The sequence below is a fragment of the Sitodiplosis mosellana genome, unplaced genomic scaffold, assembly GCF_009176505.1.
Source record: "Sitodiplosis mosellana isolate CC-2019 unplaced genomic scaffold, AAFC_SMos_1.0 Smas_scaffold_6197, whole genome shotgun sequence".
Lineage (NCBI taxonomy): Eukaryota > Metazoa > Arthropoda > Insecta > Diptera > Cecidomyiidae > Sitodiplosis > Sitodiplosis mosellana.
In genome coordinates this window covers 1274729-1288360 of record NW_022601438.1, presented here as the reverse complement: position 1 = coordinate 1288360, position 13632 = coordinate 1274729, and the positions used below count along the sequence as shown (strand labels likewise).

General features: G+C 35.2%; 4 protein-coding genes across 5 annotated transcripts; 1 reads left to right on the top strand and 3 right to left on the bottom strand.

Annotated features, from left to right (window-relative positions):
- Positions 1 to 651: 651 nt before the first annotated feature.
- LOC129577541 (uncharacterized) lies at positions 652 to 3754 on the bottom strand. Its single transcript, XM_055464848.1, has 7 exons — positions 3472 to 3754; positions 3257 to 3395; positions 2943 to 3183; positions 1942 to 2872; positions 1676 to 1854; positions 1260 to 1454; positions 652 to 1170 (listed from the first exon to the last, which is right to left on the bottom strand). The coding sequence occupies exons 2-7, from the start codon at positions 3349 to 3351 to the stop codon at positions 1051 to 1053; spliced, it is 1761 nt and encodes a 586-aa protein (XP_055320823.1). The 5' UTR covers positions 3352 to 3395; positions 3472 to 3754; the 3' UTR covers positions 652 to 1050.
- LOC129577547 (RNA 3'-terminal phosphate cyclase) lies at positions 3706 to 6007 on the top strand. 2 transcript variants are annotated; one of them, XM_055464860.1, is made up of 8 exons: positions 3706 to 3833; positions 4280 to 4335; positions 4403 to 4520; positions 4616 to 4742; positions 4856 to 5041; positions 5110 to 5248; positions 5402 to 5526; positions 5592 to 6007. In XM_055464860.1, the coding sequence occupies exons 2-8, from the start codon at positions 4303 to 4305 to the stop codon at positions 5935 to 5937; spliced, it is 1074 nt and encodes a 357-aa protein (XP_055320835.1). In that variant the 5' UTR covers positions 3706 to 3833; positions 4280 to 4302; the 3' UTR covers positions 5938 to 6007. The 2 variants fall into 2 exon arrangements, with proteins under 2 accessions (XP_055320835.1, XP_055320834.1); XM_055464859.1 differs by lacking the exon at positions 3706 to 3833 and adding an exon at positions 4106 to 4148.
- Positions 5994 to 10597, bottom strand: LOC129577543 (G2/mitotic-specific cyclin-B). Its single transcript, XM_055464852.1, has 6 exons — positions 10258 to 10597; positions 7976 to 8605; positions 7603 to 7860; positions 7281 to 7451; positions 7039 to 7194; positions 5994 to 6921 (listed from the first exon to the last, which is right to left on the bottom strand). The coding sequence occupies exons 1-6, from the start codon at positions 10291 to 10293 to the stop codon at positions 6634 to 6636; spliced, it is 1539 nt and encodes a 512-aa protein (XP_055320827.1). The 5' UTR covers positions 10294 to 10597; the 3' UTR covers positions 5994 to 6633.
- A 440-nt stretch (positions 10598 to 11037) lies between these two features.
- On the bottom strand, positions 11038 to 13580 carry LOC129577078 (uncharacterized). Its single transcript, XM_055463541.1, has 5 exons — positions 13106 to 13580; positions 12724 to 13013; positions 12439 to 12631; positions 11729 to 12196; positions 11038 to 11654 (listed from the first exon to the last, which is right to left on the bottom strand). The coding sequence occupies exons 1-5, from the start codon at positions 13517 to 13519 to the stop codon at positions 11199 to 11201; spliced, it is 1821 nt and encodes a 606-aa protein (XP_055319516.1). The 5' UTR covers positions 13520 to 13580; the 3' UTR covers positions 11038 to 11198.
- Positions 13581 to 13632: the final 52 nt, after the last annotated feature.

The window sequence follows — 13632 nt, the reverse complement described above, 5'->3', positions numbered from 1 at the left end:
AGCATTTGGCTGGAACAGCAATTGATGATCAATGCTCTTCAATGTATTCAAGTGGTGAATACGAAAACGTACATATTTAAAGTGGCAGATGGATACACAGACAAATAGATAAAACTTGTAGTTTTTCACTGTGAATATGTGTAAAAGCGGGAAGGATTTCAAGCAAATAACATTGTTGCTTATCGAAAAAAAAATTAATCGTATTTTGTCAGCAATGTGATAGTATCGATAAAATAAACAAAACAAAAATTAATGACATTTAATGAAATAGTACTTGAATTCAACAAATTGAAATGAATTTTGTCTTTATTTCAGAAATCTCAATCATCATAAATCAATTCGGATTTGAGTAGTTCAGAGCGAAAATGTAATACAGAAAAGTTGCGTGGAAAAATGTCGATGATGAATGAGCGGAAAAGGGATAGCTATATAGCTATTGTAACTAGTGTATAGTAAACTATAGTGAACTATATAGCTATCTCTTTTCATTTGACATTTTTCCGCGCAACTTTTCTTCATTACATTTTCGCTCCAAACTACTCATTTGTAACTTGGCAATGTGATGAACGTTGAACCATCCGAATTTTATTTAAATGGAAAAAATGTCTTTGAAATAAAAATAGTTTGTAATAATAAAATTAAACAATCCTATTGTTCGAATAGTTTCGATTAATTGTTTTTATTTTTATTTTTTCAATAAAATCTTCATTCGTTCCGTTGTAAAATACACAAGCATCTTTGTTTAATGTATACGTTCAGAGTAGAATTTATAAATCTTGTAAATCAACTTTGGATTGTCTTAGACTTTGATTTTGATTGAAAAAAAAATTCTTATGCTAATGCATGCCTTACATTAATTTAACGTTCACAGACTATCATATCATATTTAAACTTGACCATTTTGTATCGAAATAGAAAAGTATATATAGTGGCCGAGTGGCACTTGATTTACGTGCTCTAGAGTTAATAAAAGAATATAAATGTGAAACAAAACTGAATTTCGTGGATATCTAATAAACGTCATATCGTACTACATTTACTTCTGTAAATTTATGTAAAAATAAAAATTGGCTCGAGTGTCGAGTGGAGAACTTCTATTTGCTGCTCGTCGGCGATTTCGAATTTTTCCATTGTTTTATGATAAATTGCACCGTCGAATCGAAGCAAATCCTTCAAAAAAAAAATCAAATTATAGAACCAAATGAAAAACAAACTAAAAAAGATAAAAATATCGTTCAGATAAGCAAGTATGAACTCACCGTTAATTCATGAAGACCGCAAACATCCAAGCAATGAGAAATAAGAACATACATTTTCACATACAAATGAGCGATGCGAATGAAGTCAGCATTTGGAGTGTTGGGATATTCAACTTTCATCGATTGACCTAGATTTCGCACTCGATGTTCGGTGTACAAAACGGCATTGGCTTCTTTAGCGGTAAATTCTTCATTCTGCAAACACAATTTTAGAAAAATAAGATGGATTTTGGATATATTTTAATTTTTTAGCATTCTTTCAACCATTTTGTATTCGAGTCATGCTTAAATCATTATATTCATCGATTTGAAGCAAAAAAAAAAATTATTCTAGTTCCAAAATTGAAATGAATGCCGTAAATTCATGAACAAAAATGACGGAGAATGAATAAAAAAGTCAATAGATTGAAGAATACCTGAACTAAATACTTCAAAGTCAGAATAGTTGCGATAAAATACGATTTCTTCTTATCAACAAGCGTCTTCACGAATCCCTGGTCCAAATCAAGGATCCATTCGAGTAGCGCCCATCGTTGCTTGTCGAATTGATGCTCTTTGTTTTTGAAGACCAAATCGAAAAGTTCCGGAAGTTTCACTGGAATTGCAAAAAAAACACGCTTTTTATATTAAAACTGGAAAAAATAAGAAAGAAAAAATAAATAAAATTAAAAAATCGGGTTACTTTTAGGATAAATGATTGTCTCCTCGGTCACTTTGAACGGCTCATCGTGTGCATGTTTCACGCAGATTTTGCGTGTAATTGGCTGGCGTTTGTTATCGTTCAACAAAATGCCGCAAAGTTTCATTAGAATGGGTACGATCAATTCGGTGTAGCTCTTAGATCGATAGTTGCGAAAATCAATGTATTCAATATCTCTGATGTTGAATATATCGTCCGCGACCAATTTATACATGAAATGATCGTTCTTTTTGCAGAATTTCTGAAATGAATATCTTGGGTCTGGCTCATCTTCTAGATCCAGATCATAGCAAGCCAGCCCGTTGGCAATGGAATTCAATTGCACCGGAGTGTAATCCTCTCCAAAGACATCACGACTAATGCTATCCAAATTGAATGTCGGTTTGTTCTTCACCAATTCGATTGGCTGTCGTTTCACATACAATGCAACGTTGTTAATTTTCCCACGTTGTTGCGGATTATCGTTTGATTCGATCAATGAATTTATCCAATCATGGATGACGTAGAACGGAAGAAAGTTGGAGCCGCACAGTGCGCTTAACAATTGCATTTGATAAAAATTTAAGCCCAATTTGTCATGCAATTTGTGCTTGCAGTAGCGAAAACAAGTTAGTTCCTTATAATTGATACCGTTGGCGCGCCAATATTGGAATTCACCTTCGAATGCCATGAAATCGGTGTCATTGGTAATGACAGCCAACACTTCATCGGCATGCTGCTTCGCATACTTGGCGATTTCTTGATTGTGTCGAACGTAGTTCACATGGAAATCACCAAAACGACGTACCAATTTTTTTAGATTAAAATCGAACGCCAACGCCATTCGAATATCAGTAGAATACTTATTTTTCTGATCTAAATACGCCTTTAGATCGGATTTTAATTCCATTTTATTCAAAATCTCCAAACAATTCTGTGAACAAGAAAAAATTCAATCAAATTTGTTCTTCTACATTTGCATACAACGCCGTCATTTCACATACCATGTAATCACTCTCACGTTTTGGTATAAAGAATTGTAGATCATCAGTGTATTTTTTACCGGCCATAAAAAACACCAGTTTTGCCTTGGTCTTTGTCAATTTCTCCAGAAATTGCTTGAGCATCTTGTTGTAGTAATCAAAGCGGCCACCCAAGATAACACCAATCTCATCACGTTGCACAAAAATATGCACCATTTCCTTTAAATCGATCAAAATTTGCGGTACTTTTCCATTGTGATCGCTAAAATGCATTTGTCCGGTAAGAAAATGATTTTAGATTTGGTTTTTCGTCGATCTCAAAATGTTTAACTCACATTTTCCAGTTTTCAATCTCTTCTTCCATATAAATATGATCGATGATACCTTTTTCGAACCGAGTTATAAATTTATTCAGCCCCTTCACACCCATTTTGTCCTGTTATTACCTTTTCAGTCTGCAATGATGCTGTTACACTATATTCGATCAGTGATTAATAAATCAATGCTTTAAAAAATCAAACGCACTCGCATAAATATGTAAACAACTTACATGTTCGTTTGCAAGTGGTCTGCAGTTCTGCTGCAAGTCGAGTCAATCGCCTTTTTGCAATCTTATGCACAGATTGTGAAATTCGCTGCTAGTGCAAGCGGCTACTTCGTTTCAATTTTTGATGTTCTTTGTACATGCATACACATTCGTTTGTACACAGTGTTTGTATTGATGACATATTATTTTGACATATACGATTTCAAGTACTATTGTGTTGGTATATTTACGTACAAAGATCGACAGTGTTTGAGTGGTGCCGGCATTGTTTCGTACACTGTAAATGCTTTAAATAGAAAATGAGTCGTCAAAAAGAAGTTGATTAGAATCAATGGTCGTATCATCTGAAGATGAAATATGAAAATGTACAATGTTTGCTAATTTATCTGATTTTTTCTTATTCAAAACTATCTTGAGAACACGAGAACAGCGAGAATCATTCACACAAAAAATAGCATTCTTTTTACCAACACCTTTAATTGCTCAAATTAATTAGTAGAAGAATAATAATATTTGAAGAATGATAGCCATTTATTTTTGATTTGTTCAAATAAAATAGCATTAATTTACTTTTTGTTCGATTTCTCACATACTTTCTTCGTTTGGATCACAAGCTCACACACGTACAGTGTTTATTTCCTTCGTCTGACATATGATATTGACAGCGTTCGATTGTATTGGTGTGTTTTAACACAGCCGTCAAAACATAGCCAAAACCGGTTAAATTTCGCTAAAAAAAATTCATTTTGTTGGGAATATTCAGTTTGAATATTGTTTATAACAATTTTCGATATTTTTTTTTTACATTCAGATACCTTTGTCAGTAAATTTAAAATGCTTTTAATCGATGGAAGTGTTATGGAAGGGGTAAATGGCAACTATATTTAGTAAACACATAAATCACTTTGTTGATATTGATTTTATCATTGTTTAGGGTGGACAAATTTTACGAATGACAATCGCCTTGAGTGCATTACTTAGGAAACCAGTAAAAATTACCAAAATTCGAGCAGGACGTAAAAAAACCGGTTTAGCTGCACAACATTTAAATGGTATTGCTTGAATGTTTATAGGAAATGAATTCAAGCCATGAAATTGTTTATTTTCTCTGACAATTTTTACAAATGAATAAATTCAATAATTGCAGGCATTGATTTGGCTGGAGATATTTGCCGAGCATCGGTCAAGGGTTTGAGCATTGGATCCACTGAGGTTGAATTCTGTCCGAATCAATTGAAAAGCGGCGAATATACAGCTGACACCAAAACAGCGGGGTAATCAAAACTGATTTACTCTAACGATCAATTTCTTTCAGTTCGTTGAAGTTATCAACTTAACAAATGTAAAACGAAAACTCTATTCTTTGTGCTACTACCTCAAAACTTAGGAGCGTGGCGCTGTTGCTACAAGTTTCTTTGCCATTGATACTATTTGGTGATTCCCCGTCCACTTTGCACTTGAAAGGTGGAACAAACGCTGAAATGGCTCCACAAATAGACTTCATAACCGAAATTTTCCGACCCAATTTGGAACGATTTGGCGCAACATTTGATTTTACATTGGAACGTCGCGGGTAGGCATTTGCATTTTACAATCTGTTTGCTTTTCATTTACTTGAATCATTCTTTTTGCTATCAAAAGATATTTTCCTAAAGGCGGTGGATATTGTATAATCAACGCTCGTCCCATCAAACATTTAAATCCAATCGATCTCACGAATTTCGGTGATGTCGCAAAGATTTTTGGCTGGAGTTTCGTGGCCGGCACATTACCAATTCATGTAAGAAGACCCCCTTCTTTTATTAACAATTCTATATTAGCTCATTCATTACAAGCCGGTCAACGCATTCTATTTCATTGAAAGAAGAAATATTCATTTGAAAAAAATGTTGACAAATAAATTCATTCATGATTCGTTGTTTCTATTTTTCAGTTGGCCGACGAAATGATGAATGGTGCCAAAAATGAACTGAATCGTGCATACCAAAATCGAGCAATCGATATCGAACCATATAAGGAAAGTAAAGAAGTTGCTCGAGATAATGCATCTGGAATAATGTAAGATGGAGCCGAAAAATATAACATTTCCTATACAAAACAATTGATTGTAACTTTTAATTTAGAATCGGTTGTGAAACAACAACGAATTGCATACTCGGCGGATCAGCGCTTGGTTCACGAAACGAGCGTGCATTTGATACAGGTAGAAAAGCCGCAGATGAAATTATCAAATGTACAAATGTTGGCAGCTGCGTTGACATTCATGTTCAGGATCAATTGATAATTTTTATGGCATTAGCACGAGGAGTGAGTCGAGTCCGATGTACGCTACCACTAACACTACATACACAAACTGCCATCCACGTTGCTGAGCTCATAACCGAGGCCAAATTCAATGTGATTGAAGAAGGTTCAACGGCAATAATTGAATGCAATGGCATTGCCTATGAAAATGAATACTTACGATAAATCACTTTCTTTTGCTGTATATTTTCAAGAAATAAAATAAACGTTTACCAAATTCATTTGACTTTCAAACGGAAAATTCATGATCGTTTTTTTTTTTATTAATGAATTGAAACATGAAATGAAACTTTATGGAAGCCTGGTCTATCCCTACCGAATCTTATCGAACAGTGAATATTTTATTGCATCTCAGTCAAACCAAATGGTAAGTGATGATGCCATTTGGGCTGCACAGAAATTAGATGATTTCTTGATCAAAATGTGTTCTTTTATAACATTATTTCGGATTTTTCAAATTACAATAACTAAACTACTTCGACAACGAGTGAATTTGTTCAATTTTTTTTCTAAATAAAATGGCAAATTGTTCAATCAGCGATTAGTCATATTAGAAATGGTTTCGGAAAAAAAAATGCTAAAAAAAAATTCGGACAAACGCAAAGAATGAAGGAGTGAAGAAACCAATGAAAGAGTATCATTCATTTGGGCCATGATCATGATATCTGATATAATTTATTGGCCATTCTCAAAATCAAAGTATTTTCACATAAAATTTTTTACAACAAACATGCAGTTTCACGCTCTTTCGTAAGCTGAATATCGATTTCTTACTCGTCAAATTACAAAACGCGAAAATTACATTTTTTCATGAAATTAGGATATTTTTTTTTTTAAAGGAAAGACACAGAAAGGCACACTCTACTCTGTTGTCATGACCTTGTTCAGAATGTTTTTGGATTTTTCACAAACCAAAGCCATTCCACCTTGTTTTTGTGAACAGTATTTGGTGTAGACGTTGTTAGTTTTTGATGTCGGTGCGGTTAGTATGTAGGCAATCAGTTGATTGACAATTGGACGCAAATGCTTCATGTCGTATGTGCTGTAGTATTCCAAAACTGGATTCCATAATTTGTCGAAATTGATCGAATTGTCGCTGACCAACGAATTGATTAAACACAATGAGATGAACAACGATGCGGCTGCAATCTATAATAAACCAACAAAATAATCCAAAAATATTCAGTATCAAATGAAAAAAAAATGAACGATTTTGAACGAAATTCAGAAATGAAAAATTGGTTTGCAAAATGAGCAAATGCTTACCTCTGATGGTAGATATTCGGACAGACCGTAATCAATTGCCGACAATTCAATGAAGTATTTGGATAGAATGTGTGTTTGGCTGTCGGCTTGAGCTGCCTTTGAGAATCTTCGCAAGAAATGAATTGCTGTTGGTGCTCCCATTTCAAAATTCAGTCTCTGAAAAAAAAAAACATGGAACGAAGCCAAATCAAAATCCCATGATCACACATATCGATCGCAACAATCGATTTGATTTAACTCACTTTCAGCATATGCTTTTCCATCGAAAGAATCTGTTCTTTCGTGTATGTATTGTCCGTGATGTAGACAAAGTCTTGCACCTCTGGTGGATACAATTCTTCGTATTTTGCCGCAATGAGCAGTGCAGCTACTCCGACTAGTTGAAGATTCTTTCGTGACGTTGATTTAACAGCCTGTTGAGAACAAGGAGAGCCAAACGTTTTATTTCTTTCGATTTCAATTACAAAAACAACGAAATTTCCTTTTTGATGAACAACCAAGTTCTTGAAACAAGAAGAATTTGGGTTGAGACAAGAAAAAATTCGCATGTATTTCGTCACTCACTTGCAAATAACGATCAACGGTCGATACGGCAATGTGAAATGTTTCCTGAGCAAAGTGGTATTGCGTATGAACTTCGCTGATCCAATCCAATAATACGGTTCGCATTCGTGGATGCACTTCCTGTTGTCCGTCCAAGTGATTCTTGCGAATTGCAAACTTTTGCTCCATGTCGAACATGTATGCATAGATATCATTCACGTATTCACATACAAGTAGTGCATTTTCTTCATCTCCATCATCGATGTTCAAGCCACCAAACTAGAGGAATGTCGAAAAACTCGTATTAGATTGAATTTCCATCAAAATTTTATGAATTGTCGACACGTTTTGATTGAAAATGCTGTCAAAAATAGTGGAAATCGCATATACTTACGCCATCAATTAATCCATTGGAATATGATTCGCCGAAAGACGGTGGTCGGAATCTGGATTGAACGGGTGGAATGTCTGCGATGAGTTTAGCTGACTGGACTTCAAGTGGCGTGTCATTCGATTTGGTGCGGCTGAGTTGGCTCTTGCCAATTGTGGGGATGCTGCTTTTGCCACTGCCCGTAACGACTTTAGCGCGACGAGTCAATGTGCTATCTTGGCGTTTCATGACCGTTGGCTTATCGATCACTTTGACTTCTTTGACTGATGCCGTTTCAATTGTTCTTGTCTTCACCAATTTCGGGCCAGATTGTACCGATGGAATCGAAGTAACGCTGGTTAGCGACCCTTTTCGTACCGAATTGGTGCGTAACACTGGCTTTCGAAGTGGCTCATTTTTCCAGTGTGTATCCACTCGAGCTTTCACATTTTTCAAATCAACGCCACCGGATGGATTCACATTTTCGATGGAATTGCTTTGATTTGTGGCCTTTTTGTCATTCAAGACGCGTGGCTTATCTGTGCGATTGACCAAATTTCCGAGGGCCGCACGGCGTGTTGTTGTTGTCGATGTTGTCGTGATGGCTGTCTTCTTGATGCCACCCAATACTGCGTCACCATGAGTGATCAAGTTCTGTGTGATACAAACGAGAAAAAAAATGGAAAAAAGTCAATTTAGTACAAATGAAAGGAATTTTGAAACATTCAAAATGAGACCCGACGCTTGAATCTCAAAACAACAAGCTAAAATTTAGGAAAAATTCAATAAAATGTGGTTTACTTGTGAATCGAAAAAGAAAAATTTCCATACAAATTACACACACACACACACACACAAACGTGTATCTAAAACAGTCTGAATGCCCAAGTTAATCGCACAAAATATTTGGATGCACCAAATCGATCCACAGCGTTTTGGCAAAGTAAGCGAGTACCGTTTTCTTGATGCGCTACACCATCGAAACATCACAGACGATTGAGCGATTTCTGTGTAATTCTCATGAAAAAAAATGGACAACTTCTAATTCAAATCATCGAAACTGAGGTCTATTGAATGAACGAAGGTTCGAAAATGTTGTTTGGAAATGGAACGAAAGTGTGAAAAATGTGGAAGAAATGATGAAATTTTGACATTGTACTGAATTGTTTGACATTAAAAGCAAAAATCGAAAATTTCACAGTGAAATATTATCAAGATTTGGTATTTTACACAAATGCAAAAAAAGGAAAAAACGAAAAGCCCCTAAAATTTTTTTTTTATATAAATCACATTCGAAAAAAAAACAAATCATTTCGAGTCGATTGCAAGTAGGGTTAGTTCGCACCAATTCAATACGCAGCCGATTGACGAAGTAAGCATGTGCCGTTTTTTTCACACCATCAACGCATCATCGACAATTGAACGACATGAATATACAATTTGAATGAAAGCACATGAACAATTTCGAATTGAAATAACCAAAACTGAAACGAAGTGTCAATAAATCAACAACGTTGAAATTGTATTATGTGAACTAAATTGAGAGAAAAAAATACATGAAAAACGACGAATGTTTGACATTATACCGACTTATTTGGCGCTAAAAGCTACCAGCCAAAACGTCACTAAAATTGATGAAATATGCAGTGAACAAAAAGGGCGAAACAACTCTGTCGAATTTTTTTTTAATGCAAATACGAAGAAAAAACGGCAGAGAAGCAGCCGGTTGTGTTGATGAGTCGCATTCTACAAAATCATCATCATTTACACCAAAATGAATATTCTATTCGGATTAGACAAACATCGTCATGTTAGACCGAAGCGACACATACACCGAAGCGAATACCGTTAATGCCTCGATGCAAAATCGACTCATCACCGACTATTGGGTACTCAAAATTAAAATTCTATGAACAAATCAAATAGTTTCAATGACAAAAAAAAGTCAAGAAATATTGATTCAACATATTTTTTGACATTTCAACGATACATTTTAGTATGTGATAAACTATGAATGCCATGAAAATGAATTTAAAAATATACTGTTCAAAAATAAAAGGGTACACGAAAAAAACCATCCGATTTATGTAAATCGTGCAGACGAAAGGGGACCATTTATTTCCGTTATGTGAAATTAATTGTATGCTATGGAAATTTGGTTCGATTGGAAAATGAATGAACACTTTACATTTTTGATCAAAATTAGATTTTTTGTTACTGATACACAGAAAAGCATGCCATTAAATCGAAACAAAGACAAAATAATCACCGATTGAACAGTTTAACGGACAAAAACGAAGATTTACCTCATCAACGACGGTTGCTCCTCTTCGTGTAGCCATGTTCTCCCGTTAAATGTAGATTTAAGTTAAACAAAACTAAACTCTATTCTATCTAATCAGCGTATTTACAACAAATTCGAATGATTCAGTTCATCAAAATTAATTACACAAACACGACGAATAATTAAAATAATTTAAAAAAAAATGTGAAATTATTTTTAGTTATGATACATGTGAACAGAGACGATGCAAAAAATGGAATGCGCTACGCTTGTCTCTCTGGCTAGTTCGTTAAGAGAAATTTTTCAAATGTACAAAGGCGAGTCTATCCGACGCTTCTGATTGGTCGGATAGCAGAAATGCAGTGGTGGTTCGCCTAAAGTTGGTTACAATTACAATATTCACCACTGCCAATCGATTATCCGTTCGGCGGATAACAACGAGATGGCGCTGTACTGATATCACTTAGCAATTCACGATTTGCGCGAGTTTTAATTGAGTTATTTTTAGTTTGGTATTTTTTGTTGAAAAATTTTGTGGTAATTTTATCGCGTAGTTTATATATAATAACTAAAATCAACTTGAATTTTTTCATAGAAAATAGTGTTCAAAGCCAATTGACGTTCAATGCAATATTTGAATGTTGAAGGTGAATTATTCATCGAATCATTTTCGTTTGCATCGAATACTGTCTGTAAATCTAAAAAAAAAACTGTATTCGGTTTGTTTGTGTCTTTGTAATGGAAAAAAAAGAAGTAATAATCTATTTTTTACTGTGATTTCTTCCTTTCATTTTTTTAAAATTTGTTTATTATATATGTAACCAAACATAAACTATGCGCTATGTATTTTATTGTCCGCAAATTTGGATTCTCCTATGTACACGGCAAATGAATATTATATGATTTATCACTTAAAACTCAAAATTCTGTTGAACAGTGCATATGCGCGCGCGACATGCACATTCAGAGTTCTTTTAGTAACTTTTCTTTTTCCTTCATTTCATCCGTGGGTTTGACATGCAAAATGTGATTGATAGTCCAGTCATCTTCGACACCTTTTGTGAATTCCTTAATGAACCGATAATTGGCAACACTATAATTTTTCTCGAGCTTATGCATAATTTCGGCATTAGGTTTGCCGAGCACATCCGACAGTTCAACGTCATTGTCTCGATATGCATGAATGACCACCATAATTTCCACAAAAAATCGACTTTTATCCTTCACCGTGTTTTCTTTGGTGATGAATTGAATTTCGTACGGGAAAATCCATTGGATGTCAGAGTCGTTGACCACAATCCATTGACGTTGTTCGGGTGACATTGAGCCAACAATGTGTCGCATTTTATCGATAGTGTCATCGTCGACCATGTCCCGTAGCGCTTCAAAATTGCCAACAGCCAACAAATTCGATACTACCTATTGAAATCAAATTGTTGAGCAATTAGTGATACCATTTGATGGAGTTGGAATCGAAGGAAAATGAATTTTACCTCTACGGCTTGTCGAGCTCCGCTCAAAAATTCATCGCGGTTAAATGTTTGGTCAAAATACGAGCGAATCAGCAAAGTGCTTAAGGCATTTTTCAGCATGAGGTAAACGGAAGGTGTGCTCACATACATATCACCAAATCGTGGCAATTTACGGCTCCATCCCTCCAAATCATCGTCGTCTGTGTCCTCCTTACGATCCTTACCGTGTTGTGTATCGTTTGAATAATATCTGTGACTACACCAGAGGTGATTGTTATGGTGTCGATGGGAACTTGTAAACACTGTCCTCGTTGAGGTTAAGTTTGGCAACGAACCATTGCCAAAATTCAATGGATTTTCTGTGCTACTGCTGCTGCTAGCTACTGCAACACAACGCCTATTTGATGTGCCTAACGATTTATTTAGACATTTTGTAATATTAATTTTATTTATGCGTCGCACACAGTTTGCTAGCAACATTCTTTCAATTTAATACGTATTTTCACGTACGAAACTATTGTCATTTCATGACGACAATGTCATTTGAGTGTGTGGTGTGTTTTTTTTTTGTTTTTATCCGCACCGAATATTGTGTTCGAATACATCCGATGCGACATCTATTGCTAAGCAGCGCAGTTAATGCGGCAATTTGTAGTCGTACATTACACGTTAATGAAATAATCTTTTAAGGTATTTCTAGCAGAAGTATAACGATTTTTGTTTCTTTATTTTCTCTTTTTCTTTTCGTTTTCATAGTCAGTCCAACGTTTTTTCATCATTTCTTCGATTCCCTTCGTTTGTTCCCGCATTTCATCCGAAATATTTACATGATTGATGTAAGACACAATCCAATCGTTGTTCGAATCCTTCGAGAATCCTTTGGTAAATGTGTAGTTTAAAATGAAGAAATTGTCGTCAAGGAATCTAAAGTGCAAATTAATTCAATGTCGATTGGATGAATATAATGCGAACAAATATAGACTTCAATTATTCATACGAAAAAAAAAATCACTTACTGCGATGACTTTTTGATAAATTCACTTGGTGTAATTTTTGATTCGCTTGTCAGCTCTTTGAAACCTTTCACCAAATGATATATCATGCAAATATCAACGATGCCACTGTCCTCTTGGATTTGAATATCAGACAGAAACAATCGACAAATGTCCCCCGGCATCACGCGTAACTCTGAGCGTTGTTCTTCTCTCCACGAAACAATAACATTTCGTAGAGATTCGATTATATCGTCTTTTACCAAACCGCGCAGCCCATCGAAATCACCAGAGGCCAGCTTATCAGAGACAATCTGCATCGAAATATTTTTATTGGAATTTATTCAATCAATCTAGAAATCGATTCGAACAACATTTTGAATTAAATAAAAGTAGAATCATTTACCTCGACGGCTTTTTTGCTACCCTCAACGAATTCATCGAGCGAAAAATCGGAATCGTATGATCTGCGAATTTGTAAAGCTTTCCAGGGGAATATAATGAATCCGAAGAAAGGTGGAGAGACTACAATTTTGTCATTGTTCAGCTTTGGCAACATACGCTCTACTCTCTCTGATGGTTCATCTTCATTTGGCGGGTCGGTTGAATAGAAGTTACAGCGTAAATATAGTGATGGTATCTGGCACCGTTGTTGTTGTTGTTGCGGTTGTTTTTGTTTGTGTTGATCCATCTGTTTGTTGGCCTTTGATAGCGACCGATACTGCCTCGATACTGTGCATTTTATCGTTCCAACTGTAGGTTTCACTAGAACCTGATTCCTTGCGAATCTTTGGCTTACATTTCGAACTAGTTTTAGCATATTAGCTGTTGTTATGAAAAAAAAAAAATTGAACAAGGTTACGTGAAAAGTCACAAGCACAGCTGTCAGAAAAAAGCAAAACACAGTCACTAGCGCCATCTCTGGCATGCACT